The sequence below is a fragment of the Neoarius graeffei genome, chromosome 27 (assembly GCF_027579695.1).
Source record: "Neoarius graeffei isolate fNeoGra1 chromosome 27, fNeoGra1.pri, whole genome shotgun sequence".
Taxonomy (NCBI): domain Eukaryota; kingdom Metazoa; phylum Chordata; class Actinopteri; order Siluriformes; family Ariidae; genus Neoarius; species Neoarius graeffei.
In genome coordinates this window covers 27716074-27737312 of record NC_083595.1, presented here as the reverse complement: position 1 = coordinate 27737312, position 21239 = coordinate 27716074, and the positions used below count along the sequence as shown (strand labels likewise).

General features: G+C 42.4%; 1 protein-coding gene across 4 annotated transcripts in view; it reads left to right on the top strand.

Moving 5' to 3' along the window:
- Nucleotides 1–407: 407 nt before the first annotated feature.
- cbfa2t3 (CBFA2/RUNX1 partner transcriptional co-repressor 3) overlaps nt 408–21239 on the top strand; it is an 88542-nt gene continuing 67710 nt past the window's right edge. For 2 of the 4 annotated variants that reach the window (XM_060911900.1, XM_060911898.1), the window contains exon 1: nt 409–817. In XM_060911900.1, coding sequence (XP_060767883.1) covers nt 607–817 — 211 coding nt within the window. In that variant the 5' untranslated portion in view covers nt 409–606. Of the gene's footprint in view, nt 848–21239 lie in introns of all 4 variants that reach the window. The other 2 variants (XM_060911899.1, XM_060911902.1) reach the window with 2 other exon arrangements.

Here is a 21239-nt window from a genome sequence, read left to right as displayed (position 1 = left end):
AGTGTGTGTGAGTGTACGGGTGTCTGACAGGAAGTGTGTGGCTAGAGAGAAGTCCGGCAGGGAAAGGGAAGAGTGAGCTGCTCACACAGCTGGTTCCTGCCAGAGGAAACTGAGACAGTGGCTATCACGTCCTGCAGGGCTTTTACCTTCCCCTGAGTAACAAGACCTTGCACAGAGGGACAGAAGAACGCCCACTCACTCAAACTCTCTCTCTCTCTCTCTCTCTCTCTCTCTCCACTCTCTACATGCTTAACATGGCAAACAAACCCCTGTGGTCTGCTATCAAAGTTCTCAGGCCCTATCAGAGAGGGAGAGATAGAGAGAACGTGAGAGCGAGTGAGAGAAAGATAGAGAGAGAGGGTGGGAAGTAACTGTCGTGAAGGAGGAGTTGCTCTTGAGGTCCACTCTGCTGTCATAGTCGTTCAGATGTGAAGAACCACCCTGCCATTTTCACTAGCCGATGGGGTTTTGTTTTGTTTTGTTTTGGGGTTTTTTAGTGTGAGAGAAGAACACTGTTCGCAAAAGTGTGGAATTTGTCAAACTTGGATATAAGCATTCACACTGTGCCAAATCTCTTCCAAAGATTTTGAGGATCAGAGTGGAGGAATGTATGAGATGACTTCAGCACTTCAGAGAGACAGGTACAAAAGGTCTGGGAGCAGGAGGCATTCCTCTTCTTCTCCCTCTTCAGCTTCCCGGCTTCTGATGACTTCAAGAGTGGCCACGGTCATGCTGACGAGCCCAAGAGCCACATCAGAAAAACGTCACGTGCATCAGCCAGCGCTGTCCACACGCACACAGCGGAGACGGCATGCTGGTGAGTGGAGGTGAAACTCAGAATGCAAACGTAAGCTTATTAATGCTGACCATGTCAAGGGCTTCCTTTGTCTTTGCAACACAATGCGTCTGTATTTTCCAATAAAGCACTGGATATGTTGTATACGTATGTTATGGGGGGTTTTGCACTAGCCTCATTGTGATATTCCCATTAGTTAGTATAGTTAGTGGAGTTAGAGACGTTTGCACTAACGTTAGTTTGGCAAAGTCAGATGATATAGCCAACACATGTGGTTTCTCAGCTTTTCACATGTTATTGTTCATATACTGGGCATGTGGTGTGGTTTTATGTTTCGCATGTGATTTCTTATACAATTCATTTATTTTTCAATTTTCAATTTATTTTTCAATTTTTCCATACATAGGGCATTTGGTTTCATTTATCAGATGTGCTTTCTCAAACATTTAATTTATTTTCACATGTTAACCTTCATATGCAGACATGGGGTTAATTTTTTATGTGATGTGATTTTCTCACGTGTTTAGAGTTTGTACCTTCGCATTTTTCCACCTGTGATCACATATTACTCACATAATGACGTGAAAAACATCATCTCATCTCATCTCATCTCATCTCATCTCATTATCTCTAGCCACTTTATCCTGTTCTACAGGGTCGCAGGCAAGCTGGAGCCTATCCCAGCTGACTACGGGCGAAAGGCGGGGTACACCCTGGACAAGTCGCCAGGTTGAAAAACATCATAAAACTAAAAATATGTGATGTTTCCATAAAGGTAGAATGACATTTGCAATACCATAGCCCCAGAAGCTAAAATTAGCAGAGGGGAACCATCAGGGCCTTCTAGGCCTTCAGAAAAGGTCCAAACATATCAGCATTTCAAATGTTATATTTAATTTCTTTCATTCTTTAATTTTTTTCCTAATTTCATTATAGTTATTCTCTTCTCATTCTAATTTGGCCTCATTTTCTATCAAATTTGCTTCAGAAATGAAAGGGTTACCATCCTGAAAACATTAAAATCAAGTTATCCAATGAGATATTTTTGTTTGTTGTCTCTAGGTTGAGAAGAGTTTCGAGCTGGCTGACTCATTGGTTAGGATTTCCTTGCCAAGACAGAAGCCCATGGTAGTGTATGTTTATGTAGGAAGTGATAGATGAATCAACCATTCAGATTTTGATTTATAGTGAAAGGGACCAAAAATGTATCACCCGAGGCCTTCTCGAAGGCCAACACAAGCTTAATGTAAGTCAGCACCGTCAGCGCAGCAGTGAAGTCACCTTCCAGCCGGTGTAGTGTTCATCAGTAGTGTTAGTGAATGCTAATAAAGCAGTCAAGCCAGTGCTACCGAAAGCAAGTAGCACAGATTAACGACCGAGAAACTAAGATTTCGGTCTCCAGACTCTTCCACGCTGCACACTTGCTAGAGTATTTTTCACTCAGATTTAAGTATTCATTTCCCGATGTAATTTACTTAGTTACTTTGAAAATTACAACATTGACAGCTACACACAACGGAGCTACCTGGCAGCCTGTCGCTAATCCCTTGCAAAATCCTTTGCCCTGTTGCTTTTTTTGGTATCTGGCTAAGTTTTGGCTGAGCTGGAGTCCCAGCTCTAATAGTAATGGTTCGCCACTGAAAATTAGCTGAATTATAGAGTGGCAGGGGACAGAAAATAAAATAAAAAAAACTAAATCTAATGGAGTTAATTGGTTCCCCGTTAAAACATTGCTCTTCAAAAGAAGGAATATCTTAATATATTTCCTGTAGCAAAAGTTTCAGATCAGGAGACAATACAATCCTGAACCAAAGCAACACTAACAGAACAAAAATTAAACTACACTATAACAATAGAACTGCTCTGAAATGCTGATTTAGGATTGACTCTAATAAACCCAGCTGACTTTGGCTGTAGATGGTAAAAGGTGTCCCACACTCCCACACCTTTAGCATAACTCACCCTCGTCAGTGCTAACTGAGCATGTTAAATCAGCATCCTAGACTAGCAATAAGAAAGAGTTATCTGATTGGCTGTTCATATTAGCGTATCAAGGTAGGGGAAAGGAGTGGAAAAAAGTTAAGCAAGCAAACAACAGTAACAAGAGCACACACAATGTGTCATGTTTTAGGCCCTGGTCACACTACAGCTCATGATGGGTTTGCGAATACTTGGCGATGAAAAATTGGTAGCATAGCCACCAATCGTACGATGTACGATGAATGCTCTCTGAGCTTCGTGAGTTGTTTTTTGGTGCGTCTCCACCTCATGAGTGGCCAAAAACGTCGCTAAAATTTCAATGCATGCATCGAAATTTGGTGGCGATGTTTTTGTGAGCAAACTAAGCGGCAAATATTTGCAGATGGGTTTGGGAATACTTCACAAAGCTCGGGGATGCATTGTCACCAAATGCCTCATTTTCATCGATAACCCATCACAAAGCATCGCGACCTGTAGTGTGACCATAGCCTTAGCTGCTGTAGCTAGCTACACTTTTGGCATGAAAAGAGCATTTAAATAAATTCACAGGCATCAATAGTGTAGCTAAGCTAGCTTGGACTGTAACTGCGTTAAATCAATGACTGTAAAAAACACGGGTTTGAGTCATTGTTTTACATTCTATAGAAATGAAGCCAAAATTCCTCTGCTATGTTGTCAAATGAGGAGTGCAGTAGGGACATTCTGCTGATATTTAGAGCAAGAGTTTGCACAGTAGAGATGAGAGTCAAAGCCCCTTTCTCCCAATACCAACGTCCTGTCCATCACCAAGGCTGTCAATCACTTCAATCCCAAGAAGTGTATTCACACCTTCTTATGATATAGTAGAATAACATTTTAAAAACTCATTTCTGGGGGAAAATAAGAAATGTGCAGATATCATCACCGGGAAAACTAATGGTTCAGACACAGAATTAGACACTGTACAGGGAAAGGAGAGAAGTCCAACTCCATGTCCACGTCGTCTCCCGGCAGGCAACGTATCAATGTAAGGGACTGCCAGCCAAGGTGAAGTACAGTGGGGACTTCGTGTGCCCTGGCGCTGCCATGGTAGCCATGAAGGCTTGGCTGGAACCCCGAAACAACACGGCCAACGGAGCCCTGGCACCCCGCTCCACGAGGGAACCAACATCAGTGGTGCAGCTTCTCACCGGTCTGATCGTCTTGCCCTGTGGCCTGCCATTGGATCACTGCTGTGGAGTCAAGTGGTGTGAGCGGGAATTGCACAAACTCGCCACCACCATTATCAACAAATCTTTGCGCAGGCTTTCTCATCTCATCACAAGGAAAGACAGTTATATGAGAAAAGTGACATGGAAAATAAGCTATTGTGCCATTGAAGCACATTAGGCTGGGCAGAGATAAACATTATACTGCAGCCAGCCAGCAGGGGCGCTAGACCTGTGTTTGCTTCACTTTTTAAAGATGTTACACTGTTCATGTTTTTTTAGAGTCATCGCTTTAAATATGATGTGAAAATAGTCAGTAGAAATGCTGATACTGTTACGTGTTTTGGCTTTTTAACATATTATTTTGCATATAAGTATACATTTTGTTCATTAGTATAGAATTTCTGCAATATTGGGTCTTCCTGTTTTCTTTTTTAGTACAAATGCACTCTAAGGGAGGGAATAAAATATCATGTCTTCATGCGTTTTACAAAACGCAATATTTATCATGGAATTTATTTTGGGTAACAATGCAGCAACAGGGTGGCACAGTGGTGTAGTGGTTAGCGCTGTCGCCTCACAGCAAGAAGGTCTGGGTTCGAGCCCCATGGCCGGCAAGGGCCTTTCTGTGCGGAGTTTGCATGTTGTCCGCATGGGTTTCCTCCGGGTGCTCCGGTTTCCCCCACAGTCCAAAGACATGCAGGTTAGGTTAACTGGTGACTCTAAATTGACCTTGAGTGTGAATGGTTGTCTGTATGTGTCAGCCCTGTGATGACCTGGCGACTTGTCCAGGGTGTACCCTGCCTTTCGCCCGTAGTCAGCTGGGATAGGCTCCAGCTTGCCTGCGACCCTGTAGAACAGGGTAAAGTGGCTACAGATGATGAGATGAATCCAGCAACACAACTATACATTCAAATATATTTTATCTAACATTTCACAGAAAAGAAACTTAAGGAAAAAGGAGGATTCAAGCATTTCGTATAAAAATGAACTTCAATTTGGCGAAGTGTTTCTTCTACGTGAACGCAAACCTGCAATTATGAGCCTCACCCCCAAACAAACCCGGAATCAGTCCAAAGTGTGGACTTGAGTATTCAGACCAAGTGTGAAAAAGCCCTAGTACTCTGAAGCAACCTTCGTCTGGAAACTTTAGTACTTACTCTGTGTTACATGACTAACTTGTGTGGCATTGCTGCTTTCTATGAAACACTGCCTGAGGCCTTTAACCCATGATCTACAGAGTGTCCTCAGGAAGTCGACTTCTTTCATACACACACGCACACAATCAAGCCACACTAAATTGGTTCGAAAAAAATGTCAGAAAGCTTTAACTGGAGTTTTCGATACGTGAGTGTGGCGTTCACATTGTGCATTACCTGCGGCTGTGTGTGTTCCTTAGCAGTAATGAGCTTTAGTGTGTGTCTCTCTGATAAGTGTTGTATAATTAGGTTCAGTCATAAACAGCCGCTGTAGCTGTGTGATAAAGAGTCAGGCACAAGCATTAAAGCCTGACCCCATGTGGGGCCATGGGACGGACCAGGGTCTTGTAAACACACCTGCTACACACCATTCTCACACCCTGCTAACCTGTCAGAGAGGTGGTGGGAGAGCATGGCATGATGGGAGGTGTAGTTTGTTGTGTGATGAGGGGGCGGGGCTTCCCGAGAGAGCAGATGTGTTAGAGCTTAAGCACAGCTGTGCAGGCTGATAACGGAGGCAGGGAGATGCCAGCACGCAGGATCCTCTTATCGCACACGCACACACACACCCACACACACACACACACACACACACACAAACAGAGCACAACGGGCACCAAGGCTTCACACACGAACAAGGACACACTCACATACAGAGAGAGAGAGAGAGAGAGAGAGAGAGAGAGATGTATGAAAGGATGGAGGAATGGTGAATTCAATGAAAAGTGGTGTAATGTGTGTGGGGGAGGGGAAGGTGATCAGTCAGAGATGGATGGTCTCATTAGGAGATAAAGACAAAATGAAGCAATGCACACAACATCAAAATAAATAAAATTGACCGCGACGATCATTAGCAGTTAGCTAAATCCTTGTTTAGTGTCCTTGTTTTAATACCACCTTCACATTATTTCTCCTTTGAGATCTTCTGTTAGCGCCTCAGCTAGCTTGATGTAATATTTTTATCTTTACTGTATTTCTGATCACAGAATAAACCCAGCTCATTTATAAATATATAATAATATCACATCGGCCTTCCAGTTCACATTTTACTAATATTATACATAAAACCCTTTCATTATTTTGTATATTGTTCTAATGTGCGAGAAGGAATACACGTGTGTGTGTGTGTGTGTGTGTGTGTGTGTGTGTGTGTGTGTGTGTGAAGGAACAGTTAGCCTTCCTATTTCTGTTTCCTGCACACTCGCTCTGTGGTCTCTATGAGGAACAGATGTTCACAACTTGATACTGCATCGCATCCCCCAGTTCCCTGCTATCTTCAGTCCCAGCACTGCCAACTGCCAGCTCACACACACACACACACACACACACACACACACACACACACACACACACACAGTGTGAGTCAGGGTCTACCTATCAACACACACATACACATTCCTGTGAAAGCGTCGACTCCACAGCTGTTCACTAACACACTAAATAATGCCGTTCATTTTTAAACCTGCAGTGTTCAGCTCAGAGAATTACTGAACTGTATAGAATACAGATGAACAGTCTGTCGTCTTTCTGTTCATCTGTCTATCCTTCTATATCTTTTTCTGCCTCTTTCTATCTTTCCATCTTTCTTTTCATCTCTGATTCTGCAACATAGTAGTGTTATTGTCATTTCTTCTCTTTCTGTTTCCCATTCTGGGTCTGATACTGATTCAGAGTGATCTGATTCTAGGTGTGATACCAATTCAGAGTGATCTGATTCTGGGTCTGATATACTGATTCAGAGTGATCTGATTCTGGGTCTGATACTGATTCAGAGTGATCTGATTCTGGGTCTGATACTGATTCAGAGTGATCTGATTCTGGGTCTGATATACTGATTCAGAGTGATCTGATTCTGGGTCTGATACACTGATTCAGAGTGATCTGATTCTGGGTCTGAAACTGATTCAGAATGATCTGATTCTGGGTCTGATACTGATTCAGAATGATCTGATTCTGGGTCTGATACTGATTCAGAGTGATCTGATTCTGGGTCTGATACTGATTCAGAGTGATCTGATTCTGGGTCTGATACACTGATTCAGAATGATCTGATTCTGGGTCTGATACTGATTCAGAATAATCTGAATCAGATTATTCTGAATCAGTATCAGACCCAGAATCAAATCATTCTGAATCAGTATCAGACCCAGAATCAGATCACTCTGAATCAGAATCACACCTAGAATCAGATATTCTAGGTGTGATTCTGATTCAGACCCAGAATCAGATCACTCTGAATCAGAATCACACCTAGAATCAGATATTCTAGGTGTGATTCTGATTCAGAGTGATCTGATTCTGGGTCTGATACTGATTCAGAGTGATCTGATTCTAGGTGTGATACCAATTCAGAGTGATCTGATTCTGGGTCTAATACTGATTCAGAGTGATCTGATTCTGGGTCTGATACTGATTCAGAGTGATCTGATTCTGGGTCTGATACACTGATTCAGAATGATCTGATTCTGGGTCTGATACTGATTCAGAATGATCTGATTCTGGGTCTGATACTGATTCAGAATGATCTGATTCTGGGTCTGATACTGATTCAGAGTGATCTGATTCTGGGTCTGATACTGATTCAGAGTGATCTGATTCTGGGTCTGATACACTGATTCAGAGTGATCTGATTCTGGGTCTGATACACTGATTCAGAGTGATCTGATTCTGGGTCTGATACTGATTCAGAGTGATCTGATTCTGGGTCTGATACACTGATTCAGAATGATCTGATTCTGGGTCTGATACTGATTCAGAATAATCTGAATCAGATTATTCTGAATCAGTATCAGACCCAGAATCAAATCATTCTGAATCAGTATCAGACCCAGAATCAGATCACTCTGAATCAGAATCACACCTAGAATCAGATATTCTAGGTGTGATTCTGATTCAGACCCAGAATCAGATCACTCTGAATCAGAATCACACCTAGAATCAGATATTCTAGGTGTGATTCTGATTCAGAGTGATCTGATTCTGGGTCTGATACTGATTCAGAGTGATCTGATTCTAGGTGTGATACCAATTCAGAGTGATCTGATTCTGGGTCTAATACTGATTCAGAGTGATCTGATTCTGGGTCTGATACTGATTCAGAGTGATCTGATTCTGGGTCTGATACACTGATTCAGAATGATCTGATTCTGGGTCTGATACTGATTCAGAATGATCTGATTCTGGGTCTGATACTGATTCAGAATGATCTGATTCTGGGTCTGATACTGATTCAGAGTGATCTGATTCTGGGTCTGATACTGATTCAGAGTGATCTGATTCTGGGTCTGATACACTGATTCAGAGTGATCTGATTCTGGGTCTGATACACTGATTCAGAGTGATCTGATTCTGGGTCTGATACTGATTCAGAGTGATCTGATTCTGGGTCTGATACACTGATTCAGAATGATCTGATTCTGGGTCTGATACTGATTCAGAATAATCTGAATCAGATTATTCTGAATCAGTATCAGACCCAGAATCAAATCATTCTGAATCAGTATCAGACCCAGAATCAGATCATTCTGAACAGTGTATCAGACCCAGAATCAGATCACTCTGAATCAGAATCACACCTAGAATCAGATATTCTAGGTGTGATTCTGATTCAGAGTGATCGTATTCTGGGTCTGATACACTGTTCAGAATGATCTGATTCTGGGTCTGATACTGATTCAGAATGATTTAATTCTGGGTCTGATACTGATTCAGAATAATCTGATTCTGGGTCTGATACTGATTCAGAGTGATCTGATTCTAGGTGTGATTCTGATTCAGAGTGATTCTGATTCCGAATCTGGTTCCCTCTCTTAGTCCTTATGTCATTATTTAACATGTCCCAGAGCTGTTATCGTTTCATGGTTAATTCTCCCAATTTCTGTGAGTCAGGGAAGAGGGATCGAAAACAAGACAGACAGATGAAGAAACAATGCGGAACCACATCTGCCTGTGCAAAGTCACCACACTCACTTTCTCAGTCTCAGTGTAAAGGCGTCTGCTGTTGCCTTTGGCCATCTGCTCATTAGATAAACTCCTTCACAGAGCCTGTCCTTAAAATAACTATCATTTACATGGCCGCCTGTAGCGCTGACTCAATAGGACAGTGAATGCAAGAGAGCGTGGATGAGGACAATAGTGCTGCTGCTCTCCGAGTCTTATCTCTGTCCAACACACAGGCCGCTGTACGAAAGGATTTACAATGTGGATGCTGACGAAAGGGCAGCGAGCCTGCAGGTCTCTCTCTGTCTCTCTCACTATCTGTCTCCCCATCCCTGTGTCTCTGCATAGACAGACCATCATTTTCACATTACCATCCTGACACAATACGACGTGATCAGGAGCCCATCTCTGCATGCTGCCTCTCCTGCTATCAGATGGAGACAAAAGGCAGAGAATAGAGAAAGAGAGAGGAAGGACAATAGAGGGGAAGGACACACAGGTGCTCTGAATGCCACTGGGTCGAGGTTGAGGCGGAAGACGGTGGCAGCCATTAAAGATATAGAGACATTTAAATCTTGGGCAAATATTGTGTGGTTGTAAGAGGGTTAGAAGGTTGAGAGTCATTGGTGAGAAGAGAGAGAGAGAGAGAGAGAGAGAGAGAGAGAGAGAGAGAGAGAGAAGTTAATTGAATTAGGAGAAAAGGGAGCTATGGAGGGAGAGGAAATAGAGAGATAATGATTATTTATGTGTTCAAGATCAAGTGCACACATGCAGAAACACTAACTGACAGATTTGTTATTGCCCTCGGCGTGTCTCCCTCCTTTCTGATATATGATTGATGATCTGACTCCTTTTAACTATCCAACAATTCAACAATGTTTTTGATATGTGACAATATGATAAAGAAAGAGTATTGATTAATTTGATAGCTCTGACAAGTAAGAAACCACGCCTCCTTCACTGAGAGGGATGCACAGAGGCCACGCCTTCTTTACTAAGTCCGATGCACAAAGGCCATGCCTCCTTAATTGAGACTGAGGCACAGAGGCCACACCTCCTTCACTGGGACTGAGGCACAGAGGCCACACCTCCTTCACTGAGACTGAGGCACAGAGGTCATGCCTCCTTCACTGAGACTGAGGCACAGAGGTCATGCCTCCTTCACTGAGACTGAGGCACAGAGGCCACACCTCCTTCACTGGGACTGAGGCACAGAGGCCACACCTCTTTCACTGAGACTGAGGCACAGAGGTCACGCCTCCTTCACTGAGACTGAGGCACAGAGGCCACACCTCCTTCACTGGGACTGAGGCACAGAGGCCACACCTCCTTTATTGAGACTGAGTTGAGGCACAGAGGCCACACCTTCACTGAGACTGAGCCATAGTGGCTACGGCTCCTTCACTGAGACTGAGGCACAGAGGTCACGTCTCCTTTATTGAGACTGAGCTGAGGCACAGAGGCCACACCTTCACTGAGACTGAGCCATAGTGGCCACACCTCCTTCACTGGGACTGAGGCACAGAGGTCACGCCTCCTTCACTGAGACTGAAACACAGAGGCCACACCTCCTTTACTGAGCTGAGGCACAGAGGCCACACCTCCTTCACTGAGACTGAGGCTAAGAGTCCACACCTCCTTTGCTGAGACTGAGGCACAGAGGCCACACCTCCTTCATTGAGACTGAGCTGAGGCACAGAGGCCACACCTCCTTCACTGGGACTGAGGCACAGAGGCCACACCTCCTTTTCTGAGACTGAAGCACAGAGTCCACACCTCCTTTACTGAGACTGAGGCACAGAGGCCACACCTCCTTTACTGAGACTGAGGCACAGAGGCCACACCTCCTTTACTGAGACTGAGCTGAGGCACAGAAGCCATACCTCCTTCACTGAGACTGAAGCACAGAGGTCACGCCTCCTTCACTGGGACTGAGGCACAGAGTCCACACCTCCTTTATTGAGACTGAGCTGAGGCACAGAGGCCACACCTTCACTGAGACTGAGGCACCAAGGCCATACCTCCTTTGCTGAAACTGAGTCACAGATGCCACACCTCCTTTATTGAGACTGAGCTGAGGCACAGAGGCCACACCTCCTTCACTGGGACTGAGGCACAGATGCCACACCTCTTTTATTGAGACTGAGCTGAGGCACAGAGGCCACACCTCCTTCACTGGGACTGAGGCACAGATGCCACACCTCCTTTATTGAAACTGAGCTGAGGCACAGAGGCCACACCTCCTTCACTGAGACTGAGGCACAGAGGCCAGACCTCCTTTGCTGAGACTGAGGCACAGAGGTCATGCCTCCTTCACTGAGACTGAAACACAGAGGCCAGACCTCCTTTACTGAGACTGAGGCACAGATGCCACACCTCCTTTACTGAGACTGAGGCACAGAGGCCACACCTCCTTTACTGAGACTGAGGCACAGAGGCCACACCTCCTTTACTGAGACTGACCTTTCTCATTCACATTATGCTACTACTATGAATTATATTAATTTTAGTATTCAATATTTATTTGTGGCAGCGGGGGCGTGGTCAAGCGCCGGTCTGTGACAGGAGGGCGCAGTCAGGGAAGGTAAGTGGCAGAATCACTACACCTGACGGCAATTAACCTGTGTTTGTGTGTCTTCCCAGTGACCGCGCCCTACTTAAGGAGGGAGAGTGAGAGCAGAGGAGCTCATCCCCGGACTAGACGCTGACTGTGTGTGTGGCTAGCCCATAGAATTGTTCACTGAAAAGTGTGGCAATAAAGCCTTTTGAAACCCTGATCTCTGTCCTGCCGTCCTCTGTGCTCCACCCACACCTCGTGAACCGTTACATTATTATTACTGAGGAGCAGTACCTTTTACATTTTTTTCCATCCAGTTGTAAGATTTATTGTTACAACCCTAAAGCAGCTTCCTGGCATTTTATACGTTAGTTATCACCACTATAGTATGTAGAGCATTTACATTTTTACAGACTTTCCAGTGTTAATTTCCCTGGTGTATTATTTATTAAAATTCCCAAGCTTTGGGGATTGCTAAACCATGATAAGAAAAAGAAAGATAACACTGGAGAGAGTGGGGTAAATGAAGGAGGAGATGTAGAAATAGAGAGCGATGTGAGAGATGTCATGGTGCAGGACGAGTATACTGCAGCTGTCACAGCAACAAAAGCCCAAATTACACAGGGAGTGGAGGAGCTGTCACACAGTGACACACTGTCCTCTAGCACAAACACACATCTGTCAATCACACACTTCACTGTAACCCAGACACACACTAACCTGCACACACACACATACACCTGCCTCACAATGCCCCCGGAAACATACAATTATATACGCCCTAATCCACAATATACATGTGACTCTAACGATGCACAGCATAATGAAGAGTGAACAAAAGCTTGAACAAAATGTATTGTTGTTGTTGTTGGTGGTGGTGGTGGTGTTTTTTGGGGTTTTTTCTCAAAAGTATTAGAGCCTTTTTTCTTTTTTTTAAGGATCTGGCTTTCGAGGATGACTAGCTATATGACTTTTACCCTATGATACTGATGCACCAGTTTAATTCAATTAGTCTTTACACTCTTACAGTTGGCACAATTAGGCACCAAAAATCAACTGCAAAATTGTAAAACAGGAAGTTAACTCAGACTGGATCTGATGTGCAGTCTGAACAGTGTGTGTTATAATGGCACTGCAGTATTGTTTTGTCAGTGTGTGTGGCCTGTCCGGTTAGGATAGGAAGGTCTGGAGCTCCCTAAGAGCAGAAAGTGGGCCATAAACTCTTCATCAACCTGCAGGACACACACCCATCTATCACCCTGACTGGCTACATGCATCTGCAGATAGAGCTAGCTGTCTGTGTGAGTGTGGGTGTATGGGTGTGTGTGCATTCGGAGTTGAGTAAAGGCTACAGTTCTGTCTCATTCTCTCATTCTCATTATCTCTAGCAGCTTTATCCTGTTCTACAGGGTCGCAGGCAAGCTGGAGCCTATCCCAGCTGACTACGGGCGAAAGGCAGGGTACACCCTGGATAAGTCGCCAGGTCATCACAGGGCTGACACATAGACACAGACAACCATTCACACCTACGGTCAATTTAGAGTCACCAGTTAACCTAACCTGCTTGTCTTTGGACTGTGGGGGAAACCGGAGCACCCGGAGGAAACCCACGCGGACACGGGGAGAACATGCAAACTCCGCACAGAAAGGCCCTCACCGGCCACGGGGCTCGAACCCAGACCTTCTTGCTGTGAGGCGACAGCGCTAACCACTACACCACCGTGCTGCTCGGGCTACAGTTCTGTCTTCTAGAAATTTCCAAACAGTGAACACAAATCCAGTTTTAGCCAAGCACAGTATTCAGTCATTATGATAAACTGATTTTGATGCAATATTGTACGGTAATGATAGTTTGGTCAAAAATGAAATGTGCACAATTTCACACTCCAAGATGTACAGTACAGCACTGTGCAAGTCTCAGGCACATGTAAAGAAATGCTGTCGACCAAAAATGGCTTAAAAATACTGAAATGAAATGTTTCAACATTTAAAAAAATACTATAAACAGTATGCAGTAAGCCATAATAAATGAAACAAAGTCAGTACTTGGTATGAAACGACCCTTTGCTTTAAAAAAATAGTACTATCAGGTACAGTGAGTGTAGTTTTATAAGGAAATGAGCTGTAGGTTTTACTGAGCATCTTACAGAACCAGCCCCAGTTCTTCTGGACACTTTGACTGTCGCACTCGCTTCTTAATTTTGCACCAAAACCCAGTAGCCTTCATTATGTTTTCTTTTTTAATCTGAAAAGTACTCTCTTATGGAATATGCTGCTCAGATACAAACTTTTTTTCTGTAGCATTTAATTTTGTGCTGGAAAATTACAAACGTTTGGAACTCTAAAATGTTTTTGTCCTGATTCGATAATGTAGAAGTCGTAAAATAGAAACCTGTAACAAAGTTTATATGGAAAAAAAATAGGGTGCCTAAGATTTTTGCACAGTACTGTGTTTGATCAATATTGGATATGTTTAGTGTCCAAGATTGGCTGCTTTGGATTTACACTGAAGCTACAAGGTAACAATGCATTGTAGGAGGAAAACACAAGATAAATTTATCATGGTACATATATTTTGGATTTTGGAAATGATTCTTGGGGTGGTGTAGTGGTTAGCTCTGTCGCCTCACAGTAAGAAGGTTATGGGTTTGAGCCCAGCAGCCAGCGGGGGCTTTTATGTGTGCAGTTTGCATGTTCTCTGCATGGGTTTCCTCTAGGTCCTCTGGTTTCTCTCAAAGACATGCAGGTTAGGTTAATTAGTTGCTCTAAATTGACCATAGGTGTGAATGGTTGTATGTGTCAGCCCTGCTTGTACTAATTAAATATTAGTACAATTTCTTTATTAGCTTTTTCTCAAGACATCCAAAACAGACCATAACATAAAAGCGTATAAAAGGGCGTAGTGACAATTTAAGCTATGATCAAATTTCAGGTTACAGAGGGGAAAAACATGCTGGATGTAAACTGAAATTTACAATGTTATCCCCAAGTTTGATTACATATCTGAGCTGGGTGGCACGGTGGTGTAGTGGTTCGCACGGTCGCCTCACAGCAAGAAGGTTCTGGGTTCGAACCCAGCAGCCTGCAATGGCCTTTCTGTGTGGAGTTTGCATGTTCTCCCTGTGTCTGTGTGGGTTTCCTCCGGGTGCTCTGGTTTCCCCCACAATCCAAAGACATGCGGTTAGGTTAATATGGGACGGCCTTGGACTGAGGTGCCCTTGAGCCTAACTCTCAACTGCTCCCCGGGTACTGTTAGCATGGCTGCCCACTGTATGTGTGTGTGCTCATTGCTCATGTGTGTTCACTGCTTCAGATGGGTTAAATCCAGAGAGGAAATTTCACAACTGTGTGATGAATAAAGTTGTGCTTTCTTTCTTAGTGTATGCAGTATACATAAAAAAGTTCTCACCAATTTGGAGCAGACGTCCTTCCTTCACTGAGCATGAATACTAATACAGGCTTGTCAAGGTGATTCACAGCACCAGGAACATCCTATTTCAGAGTATTTATTTGTCCCTGACTCTTTTTTTAACAAAAGGAAAAAAGCTTTCACAATGTAGCGTTAAAGAAAGACTCTGCATTAACATTCCTCCAAAATCTTGAGATGTTGCTCCATTCTTCTATCCTTCATTGCTTACACCCAACACAATACCTGTATGAGGATTATTGCTGCACACATGACTCATTTATACTCCAGCAGTTAAAGTCCTGTATTAACCATCTATCTGTGCAGGTTTTCGGAGAACATTTTCCAGTCTTTTTCATAGACTTTTGTATTTGAATCTCTGCTTCTAGCTCTTCTTTTCTTTTCTGAAGATTGTTTGGATTTATTTACAAAGATTCCTCACATGTGGGATATCTGCCAACAGCAAGAGAATTTTCAAGGGCAGATAACAGTTGTTTGTGAGAATGTTTCTGTACAAACAAAAAAAAAGTACAGTAAAAGCTGTGAATATTTGGGAAAAAATATTCAGCAGAAATGTCTAAATAATTTTTTATTGTACATATCCATCGCTTTATAATGTACGGAAAAAGATCAGTATCACGAAATAATGTGAAACGTTTATTGTTATAACAATATATTTTCACCTTATAACATGAAATGTTTCATGTTATAACGTGATAATTTGGTTTCATGTTATGACATGATCATTTACATTGTTAAAACGTGAAACTTGTCCGATCTGCTGGAGGTACCTCATAACCATGGAGCCATCCATGCCCCAAAACTGATCAATGCGGGTCGGACTCATTCTTCCTTCTGTACAGCCCCATGTATTTTAAAATCCTTCTTAGAGTGCGCATACTTATTACAATGTCATCCAGCATGTTCAATAACAGCAGAATCTCACCATCTTGCAGTCTCAACCCAAGCATGAAATAGAACCTGATTAAATCATGTAATCGAGCCATATTACCCAGTTTATTCTCCGCACACCTCATTCAAACCATAGACTCAAACATGAGTTTAAAGTTATGATATTATAATGTGAAAAGTTTCATGATTTAACAATATAATTATCACATTATAAGGTGAAACCAAATTATCACGTTATATTCTTGTATGTTAACTTGTATATAACTAGTCTACGATTCAGAAGGTGTTATCATCATACAGTCTACATACAGCAAACTTGATTTCATATCCAAGTTTATTAGATCCATGTCGCACAATGTGGCTTGCACTCTGTGCAACTTACACTCACCGGCCGCTTTATTAGGTACACCCATACATCTGCATTTTTATACAGTTCTCTAATCAGCCAATCATTTGACAGCAGTACAAAGCATAATGATTATAATGTATCATGCAGATACAAATCAAGAGCTTCAGTTAATTAGTGTTCACTTCAAACATCAGAAGAGGAAAAACTGTGATCTCAGAGTGTGACTTTCACTGTGGCATAGGTGTTGGTTTGAGCCAGATGGACCAGTTTGAGTATTTCAGAAACTGCGCTGATCTCCTGGGATTTTTACACACAACAGTCTCAAGAGTTTACACAGAATGGTGCGAAAAACAAAAAACACTGAATGAGTGAGTGACAGTTCTGTGGGTTGAAACAAACTCCTTGTTGATAAGAGAGGTCGGAGGAAAATGGCTAGATTGGTTCGAGCTGCCAGGAAGGATATAGCAACTCATAGCAACTCTTTACAACCGTGGTGAGCAGAAAAGCATCTCAGCATGCAACAGCAGAAGAGCACATTGGGTTCCACTCCTGCAGCCAAGAACAGGGATTTTAGAATCAATAACAAGTTCCTATTAAAGTGGCCAGTGAGTGTATGTTGTTATAATGTAAAAAATATTTTGCTATAACAATAAACTTTTCAAGTTATGACGTTACACAATTTTTTTTTCTTTTTTTCTGGTGTGGCAGCAACACACTTCTGTAATAATGCCACTCTCTGCACATAATCTAAATCCAGGATCCTTTCTGTCTGGATGCAATGTGTGTGTGTGTGTGTGTGTGTGTGTGTGTGTGTGTGTGTGTGTGTGTGTGTGTGTGTGTGTGTGTGTGTGTGTGTTTCTCAAATTGATATACAGTGGTGCTTGAAAGTTTGTGAACCCTTTAGAATTTTCTATATTTCTGTATAAATATGACCTAAAATATCATCAAATTTTCACACAAGTCCTAAAAGTAGATAAAGAGAACCCAGTTAAACAAAAGAGACAAAAATATTATACTTGGTCATTTATTTATTGAGGAAAATGATCCAATATTACATATCTGTGAGTGGCAAAAGTATGTGAAACTCTAGGATTAGCAGTTAATTTGAAGGTGAAATTAGAGTCAGGTGTTCTCAATCAATGGAATGACAATCAGGTGTGAGTGGGCACCCTGTTTTATTTAAAGAACAGGGATCTATCAAAGTCTGATCTTCACAACACATGTTTGTGGAAGTGTATCATGGCACGAACAAAGGAGATTTCTGAGGACCTCAGAAAAAGCATTGTTGATGCTCATCAGGCTGGAAAAGGTTACAAAACCATCTCTAAAGAGTTTGGACTCCACCAATCCACAGTCAGACAGATTGTGTACAAATGGAGGAAATTCAAGACCATTGTTACCCTCCCCAGGAGTGGTTGACCAACAAAGATCACTCCAAGAGCAAGGAGTGTAATAGTCGGTGAGGTCACAAAGGACCCCAGGATAACTTTTAAGCAACTGAAGGCCTCTCTCACATTGGCTAATGTTAATGTTCATGAGTCCACCATCAGGAGAACACTGAACAACAGTGGTGTGCATGGTAGGGTTGCAAGCAGAAAGCCACTGCTCTCCAAAAAGACCATTGCTGCTCATCTGCAGTTTGCTAAAGATCACGTGGACAAGCCAGAAGACTACTGGAAAAATGCTTTGTGGACAGATGAGACCAAAATAGAACTTTTTGGTTTAAATGAGAAGCGTTATGTTTGGAGAAAGGAAAACACTGCATTCCAGCATAAGAACCTCATCCCATCTGTGAAACATGGTGGTGGTAGTATCATGGTTTGGGCCTGTTGTGCTGCATCTGGGCCAGGACGGCTTGCCATCATTGATGGAACAATGAATTCTGAATTATACCAGCGAATTCTAAAGGAAAATGTCAGGACATCTGTCCATGAACTGATTCTCAAGAGAAGGTGGGTCATGCAGCAAGACAACAATCCTAAGCACACAAGTCGTTCTACCAAAGAATGGTTAAAGAAGAATAAAATTAATGTTTTGGAATGGCCAAGTCAAAGTCCTGACCTTAATCCAATCGAAATGTTGTGGAAGGACCTGAAGCGAGCAGTTCATGTGAGGAAACCCACCAACATTCCAGAGTTGAAGCTGTTCTGTATGGAGGAATGGGCTAAAATTCCTCCAAGCCGGTGTGCAGGACTGATCAACAGTTACTGGAAATGTTTAGTTGCAGTTATTGCTGCACAAGGGGGTCACACCAGATACTGAAAGCAAAGGTTCACATACTTTTGCCACTCACAGATATGTAATATTGGATCATTTTCCTCAATAAATAAATGACCAAGTATAATATTTTTGTCTCATTCATTTAACTGGTTTCTCTTTATCTACTTTTAGGACTTGTGTGAAAATCTGATGATGTTTTAGGTCATATTTATGCAGAAATATGGAAAATTCTAAAGGGTTCACAAACTTTCAAGCACCACTGTAAAGCCCGACAAACCCAACAGTCTAACATGAGCTGAAAACCTGCGCTCCTTTAGTTCCATATAATATCTTCAACATTTTCTTTCAGTTTAAGTGAAATAGGAAGGAACTGAAAAAGATTAAGAAAGAGCCAAATAAGGATTTGACCAAAAATCTCTGAAACCCTCTGATTTTTTATTCCAATCTTTTCTAACATGTGATGTAAAATACACTAAAAGAGTCGAGTATCCATACACAACAATCTGATTGGCTACCATTTACTGATATTTGCTTCTCGTTTGCATAAAGCTGTTTTTTTCCCCCGGCTCTCTCGTCAACTGCTTTGCAACACTCTCATTCCCACAATCCTTTTCCTTACTCCATTGAAAATTAATAGGATGAAAGACCATCAGACATTGATCTGAAACTGTAGCGAGTTGTTAATTATCTCGAACAAACTTGCTTATGTGAAATGTGGTACTGTACGACACACTGGTACATATAACAATCGACAAGCAGAGGTGAAAACTAGTAGAAGATTTCGTATTTTAAGCTGAGTGTGTGATGAGTTAGACAAGCAATTCACACAAATCTAAACTCGAAGCGTTACTTAATTAACTCGTTAGCTAGCCTGTATTAGCTCCATAGCTCCAGTGCAAAACAAAGAAAGAAAGAAACAAATGTCTAAAGAAGTAAACGTCTTGGCTGGTGAACTTTCTAGCTAAGGGGTATATTGTGTACATTTAGAGTGTAGTGTCACCCCTGGAGTTTGCTCTTAGCCTAAGTCCACCCACTCCATAATTTTGACAAATGCTAAAAAGTGGGCAAGAGGCTGAGGGGGGGCAGGCAGGGGATGAGAGGGGCCGAGAGGGGATGGGGAGGGGCCAAGCAGAGCACTGTGTGGGGAAATTGACTACTTTGACGTTACCCATAATGCTTTGCACCTGGGGGGGGGGGGGGGGGGGGGGGGTAACCAAAATATAGACAAACTAAAACAGCACGGCATCGCACACTGACAGTAATCTTTAATTTAAATCTCCCTAAAACCTTCAAAGAAGTGTCAAAACTAACCAAACCAAAGCTTAACAGAACCTGCAAAGCGTTTTCTATGGACTTGGCGAAATCAATCAGTAAAAAGGCGTTTGTAAATATCATATCAAATGATTTGAACATCTCTACTTCGGGTGACGGTCAGCAGCCTTCTTCGTCTGTCAACACGGGTGTTCCAACAATTACTGACCTGCAGAAGTTAAAAGATTGGCAGAAGAGCTGAGAAAGATCGACACTGATCATAGAAGAATCCACAATGAAATCATTTTTGCTGGCTGCTGGTTACGACGAGAAAGCTGTAAGAAAATACAAAACGCTTCGTGCATGAGAACACAAGCACAGAGTTCACTCAGTCAAGTCAGTACTGTAAACACAGCAGAACTGTCAGATTTGTTTTTTAAGTTGATTTTGATTTCCTTCACTCTGATTTTCCTTGAGCTCATTTGCTACCAGATTACAACAGTCTTGAAGCTGTTAGAGGAAGCTGTTAGGACGATAGGATCAAATCCTACATTCAATCTCCCGACATAAACACTAAAAGGGGAAGGACGTGTCAGCTTACTGACACTGCATCGTTTGCGCTTTGTTTTGGGAGTTGATCCTGCAATATAGTCGTCCTTTTCAGTTCTTTGGCTCGTCCTTGATTTTCAGTTTTCGCACTTTTTATGACTAAACACAAAGACAGAGGGGTTGTAGGCTTCGTGACTTGGATCATCAGACTTTACTCCACCACTGAAGGGTGCAGAACACAGTCGCGTGTTGTCTGTCAGTGTAAAATTTTGACGGTGAATTCTGTCTAACCCACGCTTTTCGACGCTTAGCCTCTTTAGGTATTTTATAAAACTTTAAGTCAAGAAAAGTCATTTTTCCCCATATGAATTCGAAGGAATGACTGAAGTTATCTGACTTAGTCAACAAATATAGCACCTGGTTACCCTTCAAGGCGCAAAGCATTATGGGTAATGTGAAAGTAGTCAATAGTGTAAACTCCGCAGACTGCGACTCGGGGTCTGGGGGAAGTGAGCCGACCATCTCAGATTAAAGCATGTTAAAATTGTATTTTTTAAGAAAAAATAACTTGACATAGAGAAGTACCAAACTGTTGACTCTACGTCAGCATCAGCCTTGAAAGATTCAAGATGATTTTAACCAATATATGGCTTTTTGAGCCATTTTCGACCCATAAAATGCTGATTTTTTAAAAAAAATTTAAAATCGTAATTGTATCAATATTAAGACCACCACTGATGTGTTTCATCATGGTACAGTCATATCATTCAGTTTACAGCTCAAAAAACACCTTTAAGTGTGCAATACATCGAATTTTTGGCCAAACCGAATCATAATGGTTCACAAACCCGGGCTAACTTTAATTATCCATCACATATTACTAATCCCTATGAT